Raw genomic sequence first — 23,323 nt, forward strand, 5'->3', positions numbered from 1 at the left:
CATACTAGCTTCAAAACAGCTTTGAGCAGGGGAATCTGTGTTCTATGACTTGATTATCTGCTACCTAAATCTAAGAATTTAATTTTGAACTTTGGCCACTCAAATGGATCACTGCTAAAAAGAACAGTCCTGAGATGAGCAGCAGTGTTGGTTTTAGTCACTTGGGTTATAAAAGGTTTCTCTACCACTTAATGTAAAACCAGTCTCAAGTAAAAATCTTGAAAACTAAGTCAATATAGTGATTTCACCTTCTTTCACTTGGAAAAAATTTGTATAAGAAAAAAATGTATCATAAGAACAAAACTTAAAGTTTCACTCTTGAGGATCACCATTCACAACCTTGCTCTAAACTGTTTTAGTAACTATCACCTCCCAGGAAACCGTTTTGATGAAGGATTTTAAAATCAATTTTGAAAACAAACAAACATTTATAAGTATCCCTTAAGGACCACTGACCATTAAAGACACCATTAAAGACCATGAAGAACTTAAGCATTATACTTCGCATATTCTGGAAGTATATGAACTGGAAGTGGCTGACCTCAGTTACAGGTGTTAGCATCTCATTTGATTTACTCTCTTTAGTAAATGCCAGGCACTGTGCTAGGTACTTTATATTTGCATTATCTCTTTAAGTCCTCACTGCATACTATTATCTGCACTTTACAGATAAGAACACTCAGGTTTAGAGAAGTTACATAAATAGCCAAAGGTGACAATACTATTAAGTGGCAGGAGACTCCAGAGCCCATGTCATGAATCATTTTATGTTACATTGTATCAACTACACAGGAACACACTGATATCTATATTGTTCCCAATTTCTGGAAAACGTTAACCAGGACTGAATATTTTTGAAGTACTTCACTACCATAAAATATTAACCTTGGGGCTTAGTTTGTATCTGCTAACTTAACTTGAAGTTGAAGAGGAAAGAAAGTCCAAGCCAATGATATAGGCGTACATTTTTAAGGCTTTCACTTACTCAAATGCATATTTCGATCATTTTGAAATGTGCATCACTTCAAGAGTGTAATGTTCTTTAATTTTTAATTAATAAATGTTAGATTAATTTGTAATTGGTGAAGTTTTTCATTCAAGTTTAGAATTTTAAAAAATACATCATGCCAAAAACAAATATGCAAATAAAGGACTATCCTCACACATTCTCTACAACCAAAGATCATAAATAGATGTTCAGGCTAAGCTGAGAACTCGTTTTACCAGAATAGAAGGAGAAATAACTTGTTTAGTATACCTCTTATAGAACTTTAATTGTGCGACCTTAAAACATGCTAGAATGTGCTAAAATATAAGAAAAAAGAAGTTAGCCTGGAACTAAAGAAAATTGTCTGATAGCAAAGTGAATTTTGAATCTTGTTTTATGATGAAAAAGCTAAAGATGAAGGTGTAAGAAATGCAATGGTTAGTTATGTTTATGTTTTCAAACCAACAATGATAAATCAAATGGGTTCATTGACCCCAAATTCAAACACAACATAATCTAAAATAAAATGGATTTAAAGATATTTTAATAGGAGTCTGAATATTTGAGACAACTAAGTAAACTACACCCTCCTTTGCCACACTTAATGATTATATTATTATTAATTTTCTCAACTTAAATAATCAAACACATGGGTTAGATTAACAAACTTTAGTAGTGGTGGAACTCAGAGACTGGAAAGAGACATTATGGATACTCCTCACAGCAGTCTAAGTATTTAACAGCATTAATAAACTGCATCTGAAGAACAGCATTCTATGGTACCAGGAAAACAAAATGATCCCCAGACTTTCCACAGGCAATAGAAACTTAGCATGCAAAGAACAAGTCACTGCAAGGAAGCAAGCAAGAAATGCCTCTTCTACAAAGTAACTGTTCATTGACCTTTGGAAGCTTAAAGGATTCATACTAGTGCCACCAAAATGAGTGATATTCATAGAACCCAATATAGGTAAACAATTCTCCCACTACCTAAGAAAAGGTTTATTATTCTTTAATATAAAAAGTTTATTCATAAGACAGCCTTAAGAATACAGAAAAGCTTGATTTTGAATCCCTGATCAACCAAGGACATTACCTTAAATAGTGAGAGTTTAAAGAAGACTGGTGCTCTTTTGTCACCTAATGTTGACTACTTAATGCTGCAGATTCCAGAGACTTTTAAGCACTTCCCAACTGCTGCCTCTCGAATCTATTCCTAATTAGTAAGGACACCTATCCAAGTCCAGCCATTTTAAATCTTCCAGCCGTAAGCCATACAATTATTAAAGGAGAGGAAGAGTTTTTAGCTACCGTCTACAAACTGTCCTACCATAATTAGAGAACCGGAAGTGGCTGGCCTCAATCACAGGTGTGTCTTACCTGATCTACTCCGTACTCTAAAATAGAATTCCCAGGATTAGAAACATTGATAATGGGATCATCCATACATTACTCTGACATAATTTTTAATGTATTTGTCAGTTTGGTTCAGAATGCAGTTAAAGGCAAAGGTATTTAGGAAGATAATCTATTGTACCAATAATAGGATACCTAATTTGAGGGTCTGGTAAGGGGACTACCAAAAATACACTCCAGGCCGGGCGCGGTGGCTCATGCCTGTAATCCCAGCACTTTGGGAGGCCGAGGCGGGCGGATCATGAGGTCAGGAGACCATCCTGGCTAACACGGTGAAACCCCATCTCTACTAAAAAAGACAAAAAAATTAGCCGGGTGTGGTGGCGGGCGCCTGTAGTCCCAGCTACTCGGGAGGCTGAGGCAGGAGAATGGTGTAAACCCGGGAGGCGGAGCTTGCAGTGAGCCAAGATCGCGCCACTGCACTCCAGCCTAGGCAACAGAGCGAGATTCCGTCTAAAAAAAAAAAAAAAAACCACTCCATTAAGAAGTACAGAAAAAGTGTACTATACAAATAAAGGGCACCCTGTGGTCTTCGTTAGTTATATCATTAGCTATTTTAAACCAAATGATGTTTATAATTCAGCTTAATTTATATTTAATTACTACAATTCAGTTTAATTTATATTTTTGAGACTGCCAACCACCAGAAATGTGAGAGTAATCTTTTAATGAATAAATTTTAATAATTTATAAATTATCATTAAAGAGCCCAAGCCTTCAAAGACCAATTTAAAAAGTACTTTTAGCAGTGTCCTTGAAGATCTCCTTTGCCAGCCTATAAGTACATATTCTTTTCATGGTTTTCTCCAAATATTTAATTGCTTTTCCAAGTTAAAGTCATTGACTAGCTCAGAAAAGCAAAATAATAGTCTTTCTAGGTGTCCCATTTATCTCCCCTTAAGCTATTTTATTGCGCAAAGTGCAACCAAGCAACTGCTTATTTGTATTTATTATGTAAGAAATTTCAAAAGAAAAAAAGAATAATTTTTAGCTTGAAGTTACTGTTGTCTCATCAGTTACAGTTCAAGTAGGAACATAATATCCCAAATAAGACTTTTATTTTTGTTTTAGAGACAGGGTCTCACTCTGTCACCCAGGCTGGAGTAGTGTCACAATCATAGCTCACTATAACCTCCAACTCCTGGGTCAAGTGATCTTCCCACATCAGCCTCCTGAGTAGCTAGGACTACTACTGTTTTTAAATGTTTTCATAGAGATGAGGTCTTGCTATGTTGCTCAGGCTGGTCACGAACTCCTGGGCTCAAGCGATCCTCCTGCCCCTGCCTCTCAAAGTGTTGGGATTACAGGCATGAGCCACCAGACCTGGCCTCCAAGTAAGACCATTTAAGTGACTCAATTAATAAGTACCTCTTATACTTAATAAGAGTGATTAAAACAACGTTTCTTAACCTTTTGTGTAACATATAATGTTAAAACTTCCTTTTCAATCATGCTGGGTATTAAATTCTCAAGGACTTGTGCAGTGCTTGGATTGTCATATTAAAGATAAAGTATGTTAATTTAAAGTGACAGGAACGAAATCATTCTGAAGGGAGCAGGGCAAGAACATACGCATCATGCACTGAACTTTTGTTCCTGAAGCATTACTATGGATTTTGGAGCATTAAATAATTTAAAGCACATGCTGCTGAATCAGTACCTGCCAGAAATCCTAATCAGAAGATGAGAAAAAGAAAAAACATTGACATTGTTTGATTATATGAACAAACCAATCAAATATACATATCACAAAACAAAATACACAAAGAAACAGTTAAAACCTGTAATAATATCACTGAACACCTGGAAGTAGCAAATGAGGAATACATAGAAATGTTTTAGATATTATCTACTAGGCACAATAAAACAAAACAACGATGTCTCAATACCATTTCATTTACATAATTTTTTTAACTTTATGGCAAAATAGTTGCTTTGCCACTCATATTAATATAGGCAATCAAATATGGATGAGTTCAGATAATTAGTGACTACTCTAAGAAACAGTACAGAATGGCTTCTTAGAAAAAAGTCTCCAAAATTATGTTGCATTAAATAAAGTGATATCCACATTAGTATTAAAAAAATAAAGTCATCCTGACCATGAAATAAAATTTGACCTATATTTACCATCCTGTTCTAACCACACTGAGTAGCACTGTAAAATTTCTTGACTGAAAAATATATGCTATTAACAATTTACAAGCCTACAGCTGGAACTTATGTGACAGAGCCCAAGGGATTTTACAGCACAGGAATGAGGTGAATCACTGTGAACACAGGACAACTCAGATACGTGAAATCGAACTAGAGGCCTCTCTTTGTTAATGGACTCGGTATTTAACCTGGGCTAGTTGCTCATTACAGACATAGCACAGGAGACTTTTACAGCTAATTGAACTCGGAAGGAAAGGGCTGTGGAGAGAACAATTACACAGAGAGTATACTAGTCTGCAGCTTTTCACGCAAACGAAGAAAGAAGATCATATATATGACAGCAGAGAACTCCTTTCATAAACTGAGTATAGGGCTCAAAGTTATGCAAAACAGCTATAATTTGTAGAGCTAGATACTTTACCTATTGTCCCAATATTACTGAGAATGTAACTGACAGAGAGGTTAACTGGTCTCTTGCTCAAGGTTACCCATCAACTATGTGGGAAAGCCTCCATTTAAATACATGACTGTCTATATCCAAAGTCCACTGTCTTCTTACCACTCTATTACACATAAAGAAGTTCAGCAATCCACAAGATTGTTTTTCATACCAATTCAGCATACTTTATAACATCTACTAACCATTTACACACAGCTGCCAAACAGAGTACTGAGATACTCAAAATGGAAATGCCTTGGAAAATATTTCAGATACCAAAGCCAGATTTTTTTTTTTTAGGGTTGTGGTATGTAAAAAAGAACTAAAGTTGCTAATTTGTAAGAGGAGAGACAACTGAGTAAATGTTTTTAAAATAATTTAAAGAACTTTGGATGGGAAAGAAGGAAGATGGCAAAATCTGTAACTAAAAATAAAAATAAATTCCAGCAGGTGTGAAAGGATATGTTGAATTTGTTCCTCAGTTCACTTTTGTAAATTAATTACATTCTTTTTTTTTTGAGACAGAGTCTCACTCTGTTGACCAGGCTAGAGTGCAGTGTCGCAATCTTGGCTTCAAAAAAAAAAAAGACTGAGCACTTCTCAAGATGCCAAGTGGAGCTCATGGTATATGAAAAGATAATGGAGCCAATAACAGTAAAATTTATATTCTGATTTTTAAATTCAGATATTAAAATGTATATACCCCATATTTTCTTTCTTTAAAATGAAGTGTTATGTGGTTTCTGAGGTTAGTATGAATTTATAGCTGTACTTTATCAAAGCAGAAAAGATTAACTTCAACTCTTACCAAAAAGAAAGTGAAACATCAAGGTTATTTGAGCGAATAGTATTAAAGCAGTAAACTTTTAAAAAAAGGTCATATAGACAACTGGATTAGACATTCAGAAGGTAGTATCACATAGTGTTCAAGAGAATTTGGAATCCTAGCTATATGATTTTAGGCTGGTTTCTTATCTTTTCTGTACTTTCTTTTCTTTTCTTTGTTTTGTTTTTTTGTTTGTTTGTTTTTTTGAGACAGGGTCTCACTCTGTTGCCCAGGCTGAAGTGCAGTAGCACAATCTGCAGCCTCTACCTGCTGGGCTCAAGCAGTCCCCCCACCTGATCCTCCTGAGTAAATGAAACTAAAGGCATGCGTCACCATACCTGGCTACTTTTTGTAGTTTTTGTCGAGAAGGGTGGTCTGGAACCCCTGAGCTCAAGCGGTCTCCTAAAGCACTGGGATTACAGGTGTGAGCCACCATGCCTAGCCCCTATTTTCTCAATCCGTAAAATGATGATAAAAATAGACAGCTAAGATAGTGGTTGTGTGCACTAAATGAGTAATTATGTGTAAGCCTGGAACATAATAAGCACTCAAACAGCTTCTTATTATTGGCAATAATTCCCACAAGACAAATATAGTCAAGCATTTTTCATTTAGAAATGTCACATTTCTTTTTTTTCTTTCTTGAGACAGAGTCTTGCTCTGTTGCCCAGCTGGAGTGCAGTGGTGCCAACTCAGCTCACTGCAACCTCCGCCTCCCAGGTTCAAGCGATCTGTCTCAGCCTCCCAAGTAGCTGGGATTACAGGTGTGCACCACTATGCCCAGCTATTTTAGATTTTTAGTGGAGATGGGATTTTTACCATGTTGGCCAGGCTGGTCTCAAATTCCGGACCTCAAGTGATCCGCCTGCCTCGGCCTCCCAAAGTGCTAGGCCTGAGTCTCCGGGACCAGCTCAGAAATTTCACTTTAAACCAAAAAAATAAACCACTGACAACCAATGAGCGAAAATGGGGTTTTAAAAAAGAGCCCAGTCATCATGCCCAAAGTAACATGTGACTTTGAAACATCTGTGAGGAACTTCTGGCTTCAAGGAAATACTTATATTCTCTTGGCATCTGTTACAGTGTTTTTAAAGCAAGAATTTCCCTATATAAAGAAAAAGAATACAGAAATAAATGATACACCCTACTTTAAAAATGGGATTGATAGGGCAAATGAAAACACAGATAACAAGAAAGACTAATAAAATTATATTTACATATTCACATTTAGCCAAAAACATGAATAAATATATTAATTAACCAAGAATTTCCACTTGACTGGTTTCAGGTCTCTAGAAGCTGAGAGAGAGGGAAAGAAAGACGTGGCTAATTAACAATGCAGAATTACATGTCACATTATAACCTGTTATCTAAATTTCACTAGAGTAGTTCAAATAAATGTGGATATTCATCAAACCCTGTCCCATGAGACTTTTAGTACCCTATGTTCTAATTTACATTTCCTCAATCTTCAATACATTTAACTCTTAAAAGACAGAAAATTCCTTAACAACTTACTATATATGTCAAGGAGTAAAACCACACTTGACCTTATTCTAGGGTCTTATTTTATCTGAGAAATAAAGTAAATAATTACAACTTGAATAAAGCACCAAGAAGTATTACATTATAGGAAAAAATGTGTTCGTATTCTCTTTAGAAGAACCAACAATTTCCCCCAAAAGGAATGATACTTTAAAGTTAATTTGTTAATATTTTCAAAAAGACCTTTCACCTAGTAAAAGAGAATGTAGTAATATCAAAGCTTTGATTTTCAACTATGACTTCCATCTGTTCCTCTACTAATCATATTATCTGTTATAAACACTATAATCAATACTTCCCTTTCTTGGTTTTGACTACACTTTCATCTCTTTACAGATAAATGGGGATAATATTTCATTTTTTATTTGATGTAAAATGTTTTGTTCCATGTAAACAAATATTCTTGTAGATAATATAAAGGAGGTGGAAATATAATACATATCATTTTTTTCTTCCAAGTCTGAGAGATTGTCAAGGTTCTGAGGGGACTGTAGTTCCAAGTAATGGAAAAAACTCAATTCAGAGGCAGTATTTCTGAAATGTTCAGGGAGAGGTTGGGGGAAAGGGGAATCAATAGGTAGGAAAGAATAACAAATCGGTTCTCTAAAAAAGAAATACATGGTGGTATGATGATAATGAACAATTAGTCTCAATAGACAATTTTATTGCTTGAAAAAAGGGTATAAGCTTTATAGTTTTTAGAAGAGATAAGGGGATTGCATCAACATTGTGGAAGTTGGTATTCTTTGCTTAAGAAACAATTTTATCTATACCATGCAATTTTATTCTGTGACTTTATAAGAAAACATGGTGACATTTGATGTGGAGAAAGTTGTCTATTATATGCAATAGACACAGGAAATACAAAATATAATTTCTATCTTTGGTTTGCTGAGGGGAAAAAAGGGGTAAGAGAAAATGGGAAAATAAAGAAGGCTACAAACCACTTGAAATAAATCATGCAAATAAAAGAGAGCAACTAAATGATTACATGAAAAGAATATTTAACAGTAATGTAAAATAAAGTCCCTACTTAGAAATAATTGTTTTATAGGCCAATTAGATGGTAAAATCACAAAAGACGATAAACAAAACAAATAAAAAAATTTAGTTTTCCTTAAATAATCCAAAATTCATGAAATCACTGTATTGACAAATTGTTAGTAGAATATAGGGATACTAGGGGAAGGGGCTTTTTTGTTTTTTTTTTTTCACAAGAAGGATTCAACACAGGAAGGTGCATTTAGAAAGAATCTACGACATATTACATTAAAACAAAAGCCAGCCAGGCATGGTGGCTCACACCTGTAATCCCAACACTTCGGGAGGGCGAGGTGGATGGATTACCTGAGGTCAGGTAATTCAAGGAGTTCAGGAGTTCAAGACCAGCCTGGCCAACATGGTAAAACCCCGTCTCTACTAAAAATACAAAAAAAATTAGCCGGGCATGGTGGTGGACGCCTGTAATCCCAGCTACTCGGAAGGCTGAGGCAGGAGAATCGCTTGAGAACTCTGGAGGCAGAGGTTGCAGTGGGCCGAGATCATGCCATTGCACTTCAGCCTGGGCGACATGAGCGAAACTCAGTCTCAAAATAATAATAATAATGTCAGAATATATTTTGTATTACCATCTCTATAATAATGCTAATAAGCTACAATAATTTTCAAATGTCTTCTAAGATAAAATCCGAACTCTTTCAAGATTTAAAGTTTTAAACTTTTAAACCTAGTCTCATATTTTAAAAATAATACCACTTATCTACAAAACATATTCTTAAAACCAATGGTAACCATAGCTGTTACCATTCTTTATACAAGGCCTATGATAGTAGATACAAGTGACAATAATAATGTATTTCCTAACTTTTCTACAAGGGAAATTGCTAGTATTCTAAAAGTATTAGTGTCCATTAACATAAAGTAATAATGGGCTCTGGAAAAAGATTCACCTACAAATTCAAAAGCTGCTTAATTAAATTCAGTTCTCACTGACTATCAGTTGAAATAGTAATGTCTCATTTACTTCTTACAGGGAACCTTCCAGTTAATTAAACGGATCAGGAGAAAGAGATTTTAGCAAAACAAGAATTAACTACTCAATTATTTGTCAATATCAGTTGGGCCACTCTTTCCTATTTTGCATCTGGAGGTTCCATTATTCAGGTACAAATTTAAAACATCCCAGGAAAATATTTTTATATTTGTTCTTACTTTCAATGACAAAAAGTCTGAAGTTTAATTCAATTAGAAGGCAATAAAATAATCTAGTGTTTGTTACTGGTCAAATTTTGGACTTTGTTAAATGGTGTGCTAAAAGTTAAGATAATGGGGGCTAAGACAATAGGAGTAAATAATTCTTTCTCTAAGCATTTAATAGCTAGTTTACCTTACAAATTAAAAAAAAAAAAAAACAGAGGAAGAGGGAAAAAATTATCCATTTAAAAATCAAAGCAAGTCTAAAAAGAAATTCCTCTTAGGTGTTTAGCTTTCTAACTACATTTCTGGCCATAATGCACAAAATTACTACAATATCATTATCACACAAATTGTTTTTTTAAACAGAAAATTGTCTTAGAATTCATATATTCTAGAAGCAGCTACTTAAGATTTTCTGAATGAGAGAACAAAAAAGTCATGAAGATCTAAAGAAAAATGATGGTGGCTCACACCTGTAATCCTAGCATTCTGGGAGGCTGAGGTGGGCGGATGATGAGGTCAGGAGATCAAGACCATCCTGGCCAACATGGTGAAACCCCATCTCTACTAAAAACACAAAAATTAGCTGGGTGTGGTGGTGCGTGACTGTAATCCTAGCTACTTAGGAGGCTGAGGCAGAATAATCGCTTGAACCAGGGAATCAGAGGTTGCAGTGAGCTGAGATGGCGCCACTGCACTGCAGCCTGGCAACAGAGCGAGACTCCATCTCAAAATAAATAAATAAATAAATAAAGAAAGAAAGAAAGAAAGAAAGAAAAATGAAAAGACTGACAATTGAGAAAGTACTGACAGTTACAATTACCAGGCGAAATACTTCATATGTAACAAAAAAACATGGAAAACTTTTAAACTGATCAAACACTAAATGAATCTGGCACTCTTCATTACATAAGGTTTTTTTTTTTTTCTTTTAGTCTTTTCTCTTTTTTTTTTTGAGACAGAGTCTCGCTCTGTTGCCCAGGCTGGAGCGCAATGGCATGATCTTGGCTCACTGCAACCTCTGCCTCCTGGGTTCAAGTGATTCTCCAAATAACCAAAATAAGTCATTTATTGCCGGGCGCAGTGGCTCACGCCTGTAATCCCAGTACTTTGGGAGGCAGAGGCGGGTGGATCACGAGGTCAGGAGATTGAAACCATCCTGGCTAACACAGTGAAATCCCGTCTCTACTAAAAATACAAAAAAAATTAGCCAGGTGTGGAGGCGGGTGCCTGTAGTCCCAGCTACTTGGGAGGCTGAGGTAGGTGAATGGCGTGAACCCAGGAGGTGGAGCTTGCAGTGAGCTGAGATCGCTCCACTGCACTCCAGCCTGGGTGACAGAGCGAGACTCCATCTCAAAAAAAAAACAAAAAAAAAAAGTTATTTATTAAAATGAATTTGCTGTAAGTTATTACTGACTTCATGAGTCAGACCTCCACCTCCATCAAGGAATATGTGATTGACTACTGTAGTTGATTTTTTGCAAGTCATTAAACATTTATTGTTTGCCTCCTGTGGGCCAGGCCCACGCTGGACTCTGAGTGACACAAGAACAGGTAAGATAGGGACCTGACCCTCCAAAGACTCTGAAATCAGAAGTGTTGCAGTAAGTCCTCACGTTGGATACGGTACTTTACTATAGATAAAGCAGAGACACCAAGGATCAGAGAAAAGATGAAACTGTCCCAAAGCAGAGTTAGGATCTTGAGCCTAGGTCTCCTAACATCTAGTTCAGTGCCCTTCCTTTCTGATCATTCTTTTAGAATATGTGACTTTAAAATGACGATATTCACAGATAGAGGCATTTTAGGCACTGTGCCACCTTAATAGGAAAGGTAATTTTTACACAGGTAGCCTTAGCTGAGATCTCTCAAATCTTAAGGCAGCTATTCATTATTTTCACTTGTATAAAAGAGCTCGACACTTATCTCTCCACCTTACCAGGATATGGAGTTTTATGTAATAATGCAGGAATTGGCAAATTTCTGCAAAAGTCATCAGTTTCTACTAACCCTGACCTCTTCCCATCTAGACCCTTTTTTGTGATCCTGCCTTTTCCAGCCACTCCATGGTTTTCCTTCTGACTTCCTGTTCATTGTGCTCTGCAGAGCCATGCCTGGCTCTTTCTTCTTTCTGAAGTGCTTTCTTCCTCCTCTGTAAAATTGACCCTTTACTTTTCTTTCTGACCCTGTGTAATACTTTCTTTTTGGAGAATCTGGCCTGAAAGGAAAAAACATGTTTGACTGCTTTATGAGATAATAAAACTGAAAGTCTCATTTTCTATACCTAAAAATAATTTGTTATATTATTTATTCAGGTATAAATAACTAAAAATAAGTATAGTGCAAACTTATAGGCAAATCTGGAATAGTCTTCATAATTATTACAAAAGCACTACAAGGACCTTTGTAATTTTCTAGTTAAGATTATTGCTAGACACTATCACAAAGTCTGAGAAAGGTCAAATCAGGGAAGCGTTTTGTAAGAAATGCCAATACAATATTGGGGGGCTTATTAATCTTTATGATGACTATTGAGTTAACATTCAAAAGTCAACAAACACTGAATTAGCCCTTAATATAAATAGCAGGCAATACATAAGAGTTACCTTACATGGAAAAATATAGAACCTTCTGCCTTTTTCTGTAGAGGCACATGGAGGCACAGACCCCCTAACCTAAGCATGCTCTTTTGATAAGATAAACAGGTATTCAGTCATTTCTCACACATAACTATAGAGGAACTTAAAAATCTTCTCAGTAAATAATAGGATATATGTATAGAAGAGTCATAGTTTGCTCACCTTTCCATCAAAGCGTTTTATTATATATTGATCCAGACCCAAGTCTGTAAAAGAAAAGGAAAAAACATTTAGCTACTGATTATAACTCAAGTGAAACATATAAAGAGCTGTCAGCTCTTGGTTTTGTTTCCAGTCATTCAATTAAAAGTACAAAACATTTATTCAAAGGCCACAGGAATGAATATTTTGCTCCACTTTCAGATTCAAAGTGTGAGTGCTAACAGATACCAACCCTTTTATTTTACATATCAGAAAAGTAAGGCTCTAAGAAGGTAAAAATGTGCAAACCTATTCAACAGTAGAGTCCAATTAGAACTCCGGACTCCTCCCAAAGTGGTCCTCTTTTCACTATATCAAGGTGCTATATTACTGTTAATTAAGGTAAGGAATATTAGTTTAATCTGAATGCATAATAATTTTTTGTATCAAGTCCAAATAAAATAATACCAAAAAAAAAAAAACAAAACAAAACCTATTGCAATACAACTAAACAGTCACAAACAGACCATCTTAATATTAAATTTTTAAATTGGGTTAAATGTTAACTATTTACTTGGGAATGCCTAGCTCTGGATTCTGTGCACTGTGAAAAATTAAGTGAATATATTCGGTGGCACTGAGGGCAGGGATAGTTTTGTCTTTGCACACAGCTTTATCCCCAGCATTTCGAACAGTGCTTGATCAATAAATATCTGCAAAAGAATGAATGAATAAGATACAGTCCTTGCCTTGAAAAGTCACAATTTAGTTAGAAAGACATATGGATATAATAATTAACATTACAAGGGAGCATACAATCACTTCAATAAAAGGGTGCTGTGGGAGTTCTGAGAGTGGAGAAATCAGTACTCGGTTACACTTATTTTCTTGCATAATTATTCAGTTCTTTTCTTTCAGTTGCCACTAGTTCAGGCCTTTACCTCACTCTGCCCACATTATTACAATCATCAGATTATCACTGCTCCCAGAAAAACCTTTTTGCGTTTCTAATTTAAACATTTGGTTATACATTCTTCTTATCTGCAATGTGCCTCATCTTCCAGAAGCCAGCCCTAAACAAACTGACCCATTGACTGTAAAAGAAATAGATAATTCATGACACAGAAAGAAATGTCAGAAACAATTTTAATTTGCAACCTGACAGATATTTAGGAGAGTGTAAGTCATAAAGGCTGATATGTATCAGAACATGCTTCTGATAAAAGAACAGAGAAAAAGAAAGAGTTCTAGACAATTAAAACTTTGATTGCCTATCTTCCCCTATTTTTTCTTTTCTTTTATTTATTTTTTTGAAACAGAGTCTTGCTCTGTCACCCAAGCTGGAGTGCAGCGGCATGATCGTGGCTCACTGCAGCCTCCAACTCCTAGGTTCAAGTGATTCTACTACCTCAGCCTCCCAAGTAGCTGGGATTACAGATGTGTGCCACGATACCTGTCGGATTTTTGTATTTTTAGTAAAAATGGGGTTTCGCCAGGTTGGCCAGGCTTCTAGGTCAGGTCTAGAACTCCTAACCTCTGGTGATCCACCCGCCTCAGCCTCCCAAAGTGCTGGCATTACAGGCATGAGCCACCGCATCCAGCCCTATTTTTAAATATACTCTCAAAAGATGAGGATAAGGTAACCTCCCAAACTGCTGCCAAAGGACAGCAGGATAGAAAATAGAAAATATAAGACAGAATTATAGAAAACAGAGACTCAATCCAAGAGGTTTAGTATCCAATTAGATACAGGATCTTTCTCCTTCAGAAATAGGGAGAAAATAATCCAAAAAAATATTCGCAGAAACTTTCTCAGAACTATAGAGAGACAAACTAAAAGACCTTACCAAGTGTTCTAAGCATATTGAACAAAACAGTACCCACACTTCAGTGTATGCTTGTGAAATTTGAGAATACCAAGGATAAAAAAATCCTAAAGATTTTCAGGCAAAAATCTTCCTGGTTCCTTACAAAGGCATGAGAATCAGAATAGAATCAGATGTCTCACAGGTAAAACCTGGTACATCAACTAGGGAGATATATGCTTACTAACTGCATCAGCACTGTCCAACAGAAATATAGTGTGAATAACAAATGCAAGTCACATGTGTAATTTAAAATTGTCTAATAACCATCTTTAAAAAGGTAGAAAGGAAGAAATCCTGTCATTTGAGGCAACATGGATAGAACTGGTTGACATTATGTTAAATGAAATAAGCCAGGAACAGAAAGTTAAACACCGCATGTTCTCATTCCTATGTGGAAGCCAGAAGAAGTTGATCTCATAGAAGTAGAAAGTAGAACAGGGTATACCAGAGGCTGAGAAGGATAGGGGAAATGGGAGGGACTAGAAAAGATTTGTTAAAGTATACAAAATTACACCTAGATAGGAAGAATAAGTTCTAGTGTTCTATAGCATTGTAGAGCTAGTGACAATATATTACACAGTTTCAAATATCTAGAAGGAAGGTACCGACACAAAGAAATGATGTTTGATGGTGATATGCTAATTATCCTTATCTAATCACTATATACATTATATGTATCAAAACAGTGCTAGGTACCCCATAAATATGTACAATTATTATGCCAATTTAAAAATAAGGTTAATTAATTTTTTTTTTTTTTTTGAGACAGAGTCTCACTCTGTCACCCAGGTTAGAGCGCTGTGGCATGATCTCGGCTCACTGCAACCTCTACCTCCTGGGTTCAAGCGATTCTCCTGCCTTAGACTCCCGAGTAGCTGGGACTACAGACATGTGCCACCATGCCCAGCTAATTTGTGTGTGTGTGTGTGTATTTTTAGTACAGACAGGGTTTCACCGTGTTAGCCAGGATGGTCCTGATCTCCTGACCTCATGATCTGCCCGTCTCAGCTTCCCAAAGTGCTGGGATGACAGGCATGAGCCACCGTGCCCGGCCAAAAATAACGTTAAATTTTTAAAAAGACAAAAAGAAACAAGTGAAATTAATTTCAATACTTTATTTAACTGAATATATCCAAATAGTATCATTTTAAGTAGTAATCAAAATATTAATGAGATGTTTTACATTTTTTAATACTACATTTTCAAAATCAGGAGTGTATCTTGTAATTATAATACATCTCAACGCAGACTTGCCACATTTCAAGTGCTCGGTAGCCAAATATGGCTGCAAGCTACTGTATTAGATAGCACAGATTTTAGGTTATCAGGGCAATACCCAGAATAACTCAAAATGTAACTTAACATTTTAAAGGTGGTTACTTCTGTGACATGAACTGTGGAGATGGAGAAGATGGAATAGATTTATGTTTCATATTTTATGCTCTTCATTATACCAAAAAAAAAAAGGTGAGGGGGAAGGGGCATGGGAGGACAGCCTGGTACTCACTGAGAATTATTGTCATTTTATAAGCAAATACTAACATGAAGTAGGCCAAGAGTTTCATGATTTCAAGTTGAAAGAAATGATTATTTCACCTTGTTATGTTCTGATTTATTTACCTGCCAAATGAAGGAGATGGTTGGATTAGATCAGTTCTTAAAATGGTTGGAAGTGGAGTGTGGGGAATGTGGATGGATGAAGTAATTCAAGCTACTGTCCCTAACTACTCCTCTAGAAAATCTAATAGGCCCAATTATTGGGGGCGGGGAGAGCATGGAGAATGAAAGGTGAAAAAATAGCGTGTGTAGTTTAAAAATAATACTTAGGTGACTTCCATATGACAGGATTTCCCTTTCAGTTTGCTACCCAAACCTTTTGGTCCCAGCTTAGAAACACCAGACTATAGCTATGTTGTTTTCACTGAGGTGTTTCCTATGGTTTTTAAACTTTTATTCAAAGAACTTTCAGTCATTTAATTTAATGCTCACAGTGTGATATAAACACTACCTTTGCCTTTTTATTGATAAGAAAGTCAAGGCTCAGAAGGTTAAAGGACTGTTTTTTTATTTTAACTCTAATAATCTTCTAATTATGGCAGTTGCCTCTTTTCTTGAGTCCATACCCAAATAATATGTGTGTAAAAGTAAAGTATGTGTAAATGTACACACATACTGTTAAGAATAGTCTCAGTTTAAGCGTCAGAGTGAGCATTTAAAAGACTTGTTTTAAAGACAATGGCAACTGACTTTGTCAAACTCATTTTGTCAAAAGACACAAGGGCAACTGAATCAAATATGTCATTTCAAGATCTACAAATTAGAATTTAGGTAAATGGAAACTGAATAATTTTAGTTAAGAAGTCTAAATTTTATCTCTCAAAATTTAGAGATTCTTTTTTTGTTAACACTAATTTTTTTTCAATATCTTTTGTAGTACAAGTGGTTTTTGGTTACACTGATGAATTCTATGGTGGTGAATTCTGAGATTTTAGCACACCCATTATCCGAGTAGTGTACACTGTACCCAATATGTACTCTTTAATCCCTCATCGCGCTCCAACCCTAACTCCAAGTCCCCAAAGTCCATTATCTCACTCTGTGTGTCTTTACAACCTCATAGCTTGGCTCCCACTTATAAGTGACAACACATGATATTTGGTTTTCAACAACTGAGTTAACTTCACTTAGAATTATGGCTTTTAGGGGCCGGGTGCGGTGGCTCACGCCTGTAATCTCAGCACTTTGGGAGGCCGAGGCAGGTGGATCACGAGGTCAGGAGATTGAGATCAAGGTGAAACTCCGTCTCTACTAAAAAAATACAAAAAAATTAGCCGGGCGCGGTGGCAGGCGCCTGTAGTCCCGGCTACTAGGGAGGCTGAGGCAGGAGAATGGCATGAACCGGGGAGGCAGAGCTTGCAGTGAGCCGAGATCACGCCACTGCACTCCAGCCTGGGTGACAGAACGAGACTCCATCTCAAAAAAAAAAAAAAAAAAAAAGAATTATGGCCTCAAGCTCCATCCAAGTTGCTGCACAAGATATTATTTTGTTCCTTTTGATGGCTGACTAGTATTCCATGGTGTATATATACCACATTTTCTTTATTCACTCATTGGTCGATGGGCACTTATGTTGGTTCTATATCTTTGTGGTTTTTTTGTTTTTTTTTTTTTTTTTTTTTTTTTGAGACAGAGTCTTGCTCTGTTGCCCAGGCTGGAGTGTAGTGGTGCGACTTTAGCTCAATGCAACCTCTGCCTCCTGGCCTCAAGCGATACTCCTGCCTCAGCCTCCTGAGTATCTGGGATTACAGGTGCGTGCCATCACGCCTGACTAATTTTTGTGTTTTTAGTAAAGACAGGGTTCCACCATGTTGGCCAGGCTGGTCCGTAATTAATGACCTCAAGTAATCCACCTGCCTCGGCCTCCCAAAGTGCTGGAATTACAGGCATGAGTCACCACGCCCAGCCCATATATTTGCAATTGTGAACTGTGCTGCTATAAACATGCATGTGCATGAGTCTTTTTCATATAATGACTTCTTTTTATTTGGGCAGATACCCAGTAGTGGGACTGCTGGATCAAATGGTAGATCTGCTACTTTTAGTTTTTTGTTTTTTTTTTTTTTGAGACAGAGTCTCACTCTGTTGCCCAGGCTAGAGTGCAGTGGCACAATCTTGGCTTACTGCAACCACCATCTCCTGGGTTCAACTGATTCTCCTGCTTCAGCCCTGAGTAGCTGGGACTACAGGCATGTGCCACCATGCCCGGCTAATTTTTGTACTTTTAGTAAAGAAGGAGTTTCACTATGCTGGCTAGGCTGGTCTCGAACTCCTGATTTCATGACCTGCCCACCTCAGCCTCCCAAAGTGCTAGGATTACAGCTGTGAGCCACTGTACCCGGCCTACTTTTAGTTCTTTAAGGAATATCCATACTGATTTCCGTAGAGGTTGTACCAATCTACATTCCCACCAGCAGTATAAAAGCGTTCCCTTTTCACCACATCCACGCCAACGTCTATTGTTTTTTGACTTTTAATTACTGGCAGGAGTAATGTGGTATCTTTTTGTGATTTTAATTTGCATTTCTCTGATGATTAGTGATGCTGAGCATTTTTTCATAATTTTGTTGGCCATTTGTATATCTTCTTTTGAGAAATATCTATTCATATCCTTTTCTACCTTTTGATGGGATTATTTGCTTTTTTCTTGCGGGTTTATTTGAGTTCCTTACAGATTCTCAATACTAGTCCTTTGTCAGATGCATAGTTTGCAGATATTTTCTCCCATTCTATGGGCTGTCTGTTTACTCCGATTATTTCTTTTGCTGTGCAGAAGCTCTTTAGTTTAATTAGGTCCCATTTCTTTATTTTTGTTGCATTTGCTTTTGGAGTCTCGGTCATGAATTCTTTGCCTAGGCCAATGTCCAGAAGAGTTTTTCCAAGGTTATCCTATAGAATTTTGATGATCTCACATCTTATATTTAAGTCTTTGATTCATCTTGAGTTGATTTTTGTATGAGAGATGGAAGATCCAGTTTCATTATTCTACATGTGTTTAGCACTAAAATTTATCCTAAAAATGTATTAAAATGTTTATATTTTTCAGCAATGCAAGGTAATATAAGCTAGCAAAAGAAAGTATAGTTCCAGCGTATCAGATATGAGAGACATTAAAGCTACTTGGTTTTATCATCTGTGTTAATAATCACTGTAATGAGTTATTTATTGAGTATTTTTGTAGGCCTTGTAATAGATGCTTTATGTATCTTCATTATAGTTAAAAAAAAAAAAAAAAAAGGTCAGGGCAAGAGGCATGGCATGAGAGGACAGCCTGGAACTTACTGAGAATTCTTGTCACTGTATAAGCAAATACTGACATGAAGTAGGCCATGAAGAAGTAGGTACATAATACATATAAGTTAATTTTCAAAATCATACAAGTTAGTTGCTATTATCTCAGTTTTACAAATGAGAAAATTAGATTTAGAGATGTTAAAAAATTTGCCTAAGATCATATATCTGTATTTCCAATTTCTCATAATCATCTTCATATAATCTTGTCTGCTTTTCTTAAACTCCTTTGATGATTATTCTGCCTATCCCTTAAATATTTACACTTCTTAGAATTTCATTCTTGGATCCCATCTCTCCTCACTTATGCTGTCTGCCTCAGCAATTTCATTTAAAAAACCTTTTAATATTTTTTAAAAAGATAATTAAAAATCTTTGAAGTAGCCAGTTTAAACTGCTGAAAGAAAAGAATTTCAGCCCAGAATTACTTATCTAAGTGAAAATAGCTTTCATGAATGAAGACAAAATAAAAAATTCTAACATGAAGGAAAACAAGAGAATTTGTCACCAAGAGACCTGCTTCAAAAGACATTTTATTCTTCAGGGGGAAAAGAAAATGATACCAAAGGAACTTAAAAAAATTTAAAAAGAGCAACAGACATAGTTACTATCTGGACATATATAATATTTTCTCCTTGCAAGTTCTTTATGTATAATAGTTACTAAAAAAAATCAAGACAATGTCTAGTAGAATTTTTTATGTATACAGATATAACACATAGGACACGACAACATAAAGTTAGGAGAGACCTACATGGTGAAAAGATATCTATCTATATTCCACTGAAAGTGGTAAAATATAAATTCTTAATAGACTGTAAAAAGTTAAGTATGTATATTACAATACCTATAGACACAAGCAGAATAAAGATATACAAAGAAATATTAACCCAAAAGATTAATTCAAACTATACTAAAAATTTTTCAATAATCCAAAAAGAAGGCAGGCAAGGGGATAAAAAGAACATAAAAAGATGGAGAAATAAGAAAAAAACAAATAAAATTGTGGGCCTAAATCCAAGCATATCAATAAATGTAGTAATTAAAAGATAGAGGCTATCATACTGTATAAAAAACAAGATCTAGCTACATGTTGTCCACAAGAACCCTAATTTATTTTTTATTATTTGAATTTATCCTCAAGTTCTAAGGAACCCCATTTAAAACATAATGATGTAAGAAGGTTAAAAGTAACAGGATAGAAGAAGAGTCATAAAAAAAAATCAGAAGAAAACTGGAGTGGCTATATAAATATCAGGCTATGTAGACTTCAGAGCAAAAAAAAAAAAAAAAATCACATGGATAAAGAGATTCAATTATGTAATGATAAGAGGGTCAATTCACCAAACAATATTAATAATCCTAAAAATGTGTGTACCTAATAAGAAAGTTTCAAAATATGTGAAGCAAAAACTAGAGCCAAGCACAGGGTCATGTGCTTATAGTCCCAGCTACTTGGGAGACTGAGACTAGGAGGATCACTTGAGGCCAGGAGCCAGGAGTTCGAGCAGGCAGTATACTATGATCATGTCTATTTACAGCCACTGTACTCCAGCCAAGCAACATAGTGAGGCCCCCCCATCTCTAAAATGAAGAAACAAACAAAAAACCAAACTGATAGACCTGAAAGTATGAACAGACAAATTCAAAACTAAAATCAGAAATCAACACCCTTCTCTCAATAATTGATAGAGAAAATAGACTGAAAATCAGTTAGGATATGGAAAACAGACAGCAGATTAGTGGTTGCCTGGGACTTTGAGGGCAGGAAAAAGAGGTAAAGAAATATTACAAATGGGAATGAAGAAACTAATGAGGTGATAAACGTGTCATTATATTAATTGTGTTGATGCTTTCATTAGAAAATACATATGAATAGTATGTCAAAACTCATCAAACACATTATAAATATGTACTATTTATTTTGTTAACTATATCTTAATAAAGCAGTTAAAAATAACAGTACAAACTATCAAAGAGAAGACTGAAACATTTGAAAATATCAATATTGACAACTTCTGTGCATTAAAAATCACCACAAAAAGGCCGGGCACGGTGGCTCACGCCTGTAATCCCAGCACTTTGGGAGGCCGAGACGGGCAGATCACGAGGTCAGGAGATCGAGACCATCCTGGCTAACACCATGAAACCCCATCTCTACTAAAAATACAAAAAAATTAGCCGGGCGTAGTGGCTGGCGCCTGTAGTCCCAGCTATTCGGGAGGCTGAGGCAGGAGAAAGGCGTGAACCCGGGAGGCGGAGTTTGCAGTGAGCCGAGATTGCGCCACCGCACTCCAGCCTGGGCGACTGAGCAAGACTCCGTCTCAAAAAAAGAAAAAAAAAAAAAAAGAAAAAAAAAATCACTACAAACAAAATAAAAAGGCCCCAGACTAGGAGAAGAGATCTGCAATGTATGTAACAGATTTCAATGAGAATATATAAACTATTTTTACTAAAAAAGAAAATCAAACAGAAAAATGAGCAGAGACTATAAACAGGCAATTCATAGAAAAGGCAATGTAAGTAATCAATAACATGCAGAGATGATAAGCCTCACTTGTCATTAGTGAAATGCAAAATAAAACCAGAAAATTATTTAAAACACTTTAAAGTGTAGAGTTTGTATGTGTCTGTGATCAAAGTTAAGCTGTTATCAGCTTGAAATAATGTTATAATTATGTTTTTTGTAAGCCTCATGGTAGCCACAAAGAAAAATCCTGTAATAGATACACTAAAAATAAAAGGCAAGGAATTAAAATACACTACCAGAGAAAAGAACCACAAAGGAAGACAAAGAAGACAGCAACAAAGGAAAGAGAGCGGTTACAAAACAATCAGAAAATGAGTAACAAAATGGCTATAATAAAGTCCTTACATATCAATAATAACAGAGACTATAAATGGTCTAAATTCTGCAACTAAAAAACAGAATGGCTGAATAAATTTTTTAAAAGACCCAACTATATGATGCCTATAAGAGACTCATTTCACCAGTAAGGACACAAACAGACTGAAAGTAAGTAAAGGGAAAAAGATATTTGGAAATAGAAACCAAAAGAGAGCAGGAGTACCTATACCTAGATAAAATACAGTATAAGTCAAAAATTGTAAAAAGAGACAAGGAAGGTATTATTTAGTAATAAAGGAGTCAATTCATTAAGAAGATATGACAATTGTAAATATAGATGAACCCAATCTCAGTGCACCTAAATATAAAGCAAATATTAATAGATCTAAAAAGAGAGAGAGATCACAATACAATAATAGCAGGGGGCTTCCACATCCCGCTTTCATTAATGGGCAGATCATCCAGATAGAAAATCAATAAAGAAACATCAGATTTAAACTGTACTCTGGACAAAATGGACTTAAGAGAGATACACACAACATTCCATCCAACTGCTACAGAATACACATTCTTCTCACCTGTACATGCACACTTCTTCAGGACAGATCATATGTTAGGCCACAAAACAAGTCTTAACAAATTTAAGAAGACTGAAACTGTATCAAGTATCTTTTCTGACCACAATGATATAAAACTAGAAATAAGTAACAGGAGGAACCTTGGAAACTTTACAAAGATGTGGAAATCAAACAATATGCTCCTGAATAATGGGTCAATGAAGAAATTAAAAAGAAAATTTAAAAAATTTCTTGAGACAAACAAAAATGGAAACACAACATGTTTTTGCTATGGAATATACCAAAAACAATTCTAAGACGGAAGTTGATAACAATAAACACTACATTGAAAAAGAAGAAAGTCCTTAAATAAACAACCTAATATTGCACTTTAGGGAACTAGAAAAACAAGAACAAACTCCACCAAATATTAGCAGGCGGAAGGAAATAATAAAGATCAAAGCAGAAATAAAGAAAATAGAGAGTAGAAAAAGCACAAAGAGACAATAATTTACCTTCATAAGTTCGTTAAAATTTAAATCTGATAATACCATGTGTTGACAGAAATGCAGAGGAAGAAACTCATATATTCTCGGAGAGAAGGTAAATTATTGTATCTATTCTGAAAATCAACTTGGCAATGTCTAGCAAATGTGAAGAGGAATGAGGAATGTATTCCATGGGCCAGCAAGTCCAGTTCCAGGTATATACTGAAAATAACTTCTTGGCCAGGCGTGGTGGCTCACGCCTGTAATCCCAGCACTTTAGGATTCACCTAATCCCATTCACTTTAGGGGAATCACCTGAGGTCAGGAGTTCCAGACCAACCTGACCAACAGGGTGAAACCTGGGCAA

The 23,323-nt window shown here is 35.8% G+C and overlaps 1 protein-coding gene across 3 annotated transcripts in view; it reads right to left on the bottom strand.

The window, feature by feature from the left end:
* MICU1 (mitochondrial calcium uptake 1) overlaps window positions 1-23,323 on the bottom strand; it is a 295,337-nt gene that overhangs the window by 161,860 nt on the left and 110,154 nt on the right. For 2 of the 3 annotated variants that reach the window (XM_011991109.1, XM_011991108.1), the window contains exon 5: window positions 12,369-12,412. In XM_011991109.1, coding sequence (XP_011846499.1) covers window positions 12,369-12,412 — 44 coding nt within the window. Of the gene's footprint in view, window positions 1-3,144; window positions 3,328-12,368; window positions 12,413-23,323 lie in introns of those variants that run through there. The other variant, XM_011991110.1, reaches the window with a different exon arrangement.

This window comes from Mandrillus leucophaeus, unplaced genomic scaffold (genome assembly GCF_000951045.1).
Source record: "Mandrillus leucophaeus isolate KB7577 unplaced genomic scaffold, Mleu.le_1.0 Scaffold39, whole genome shotgun sequence".
Taxonomy (NCBI): domain Eukaryota; kingdom Metazoa; phylum Chordata; class Mammalia; order Primates; family Cercopithecidae; genus Mandrillus; species Mandrillus leucophaeus.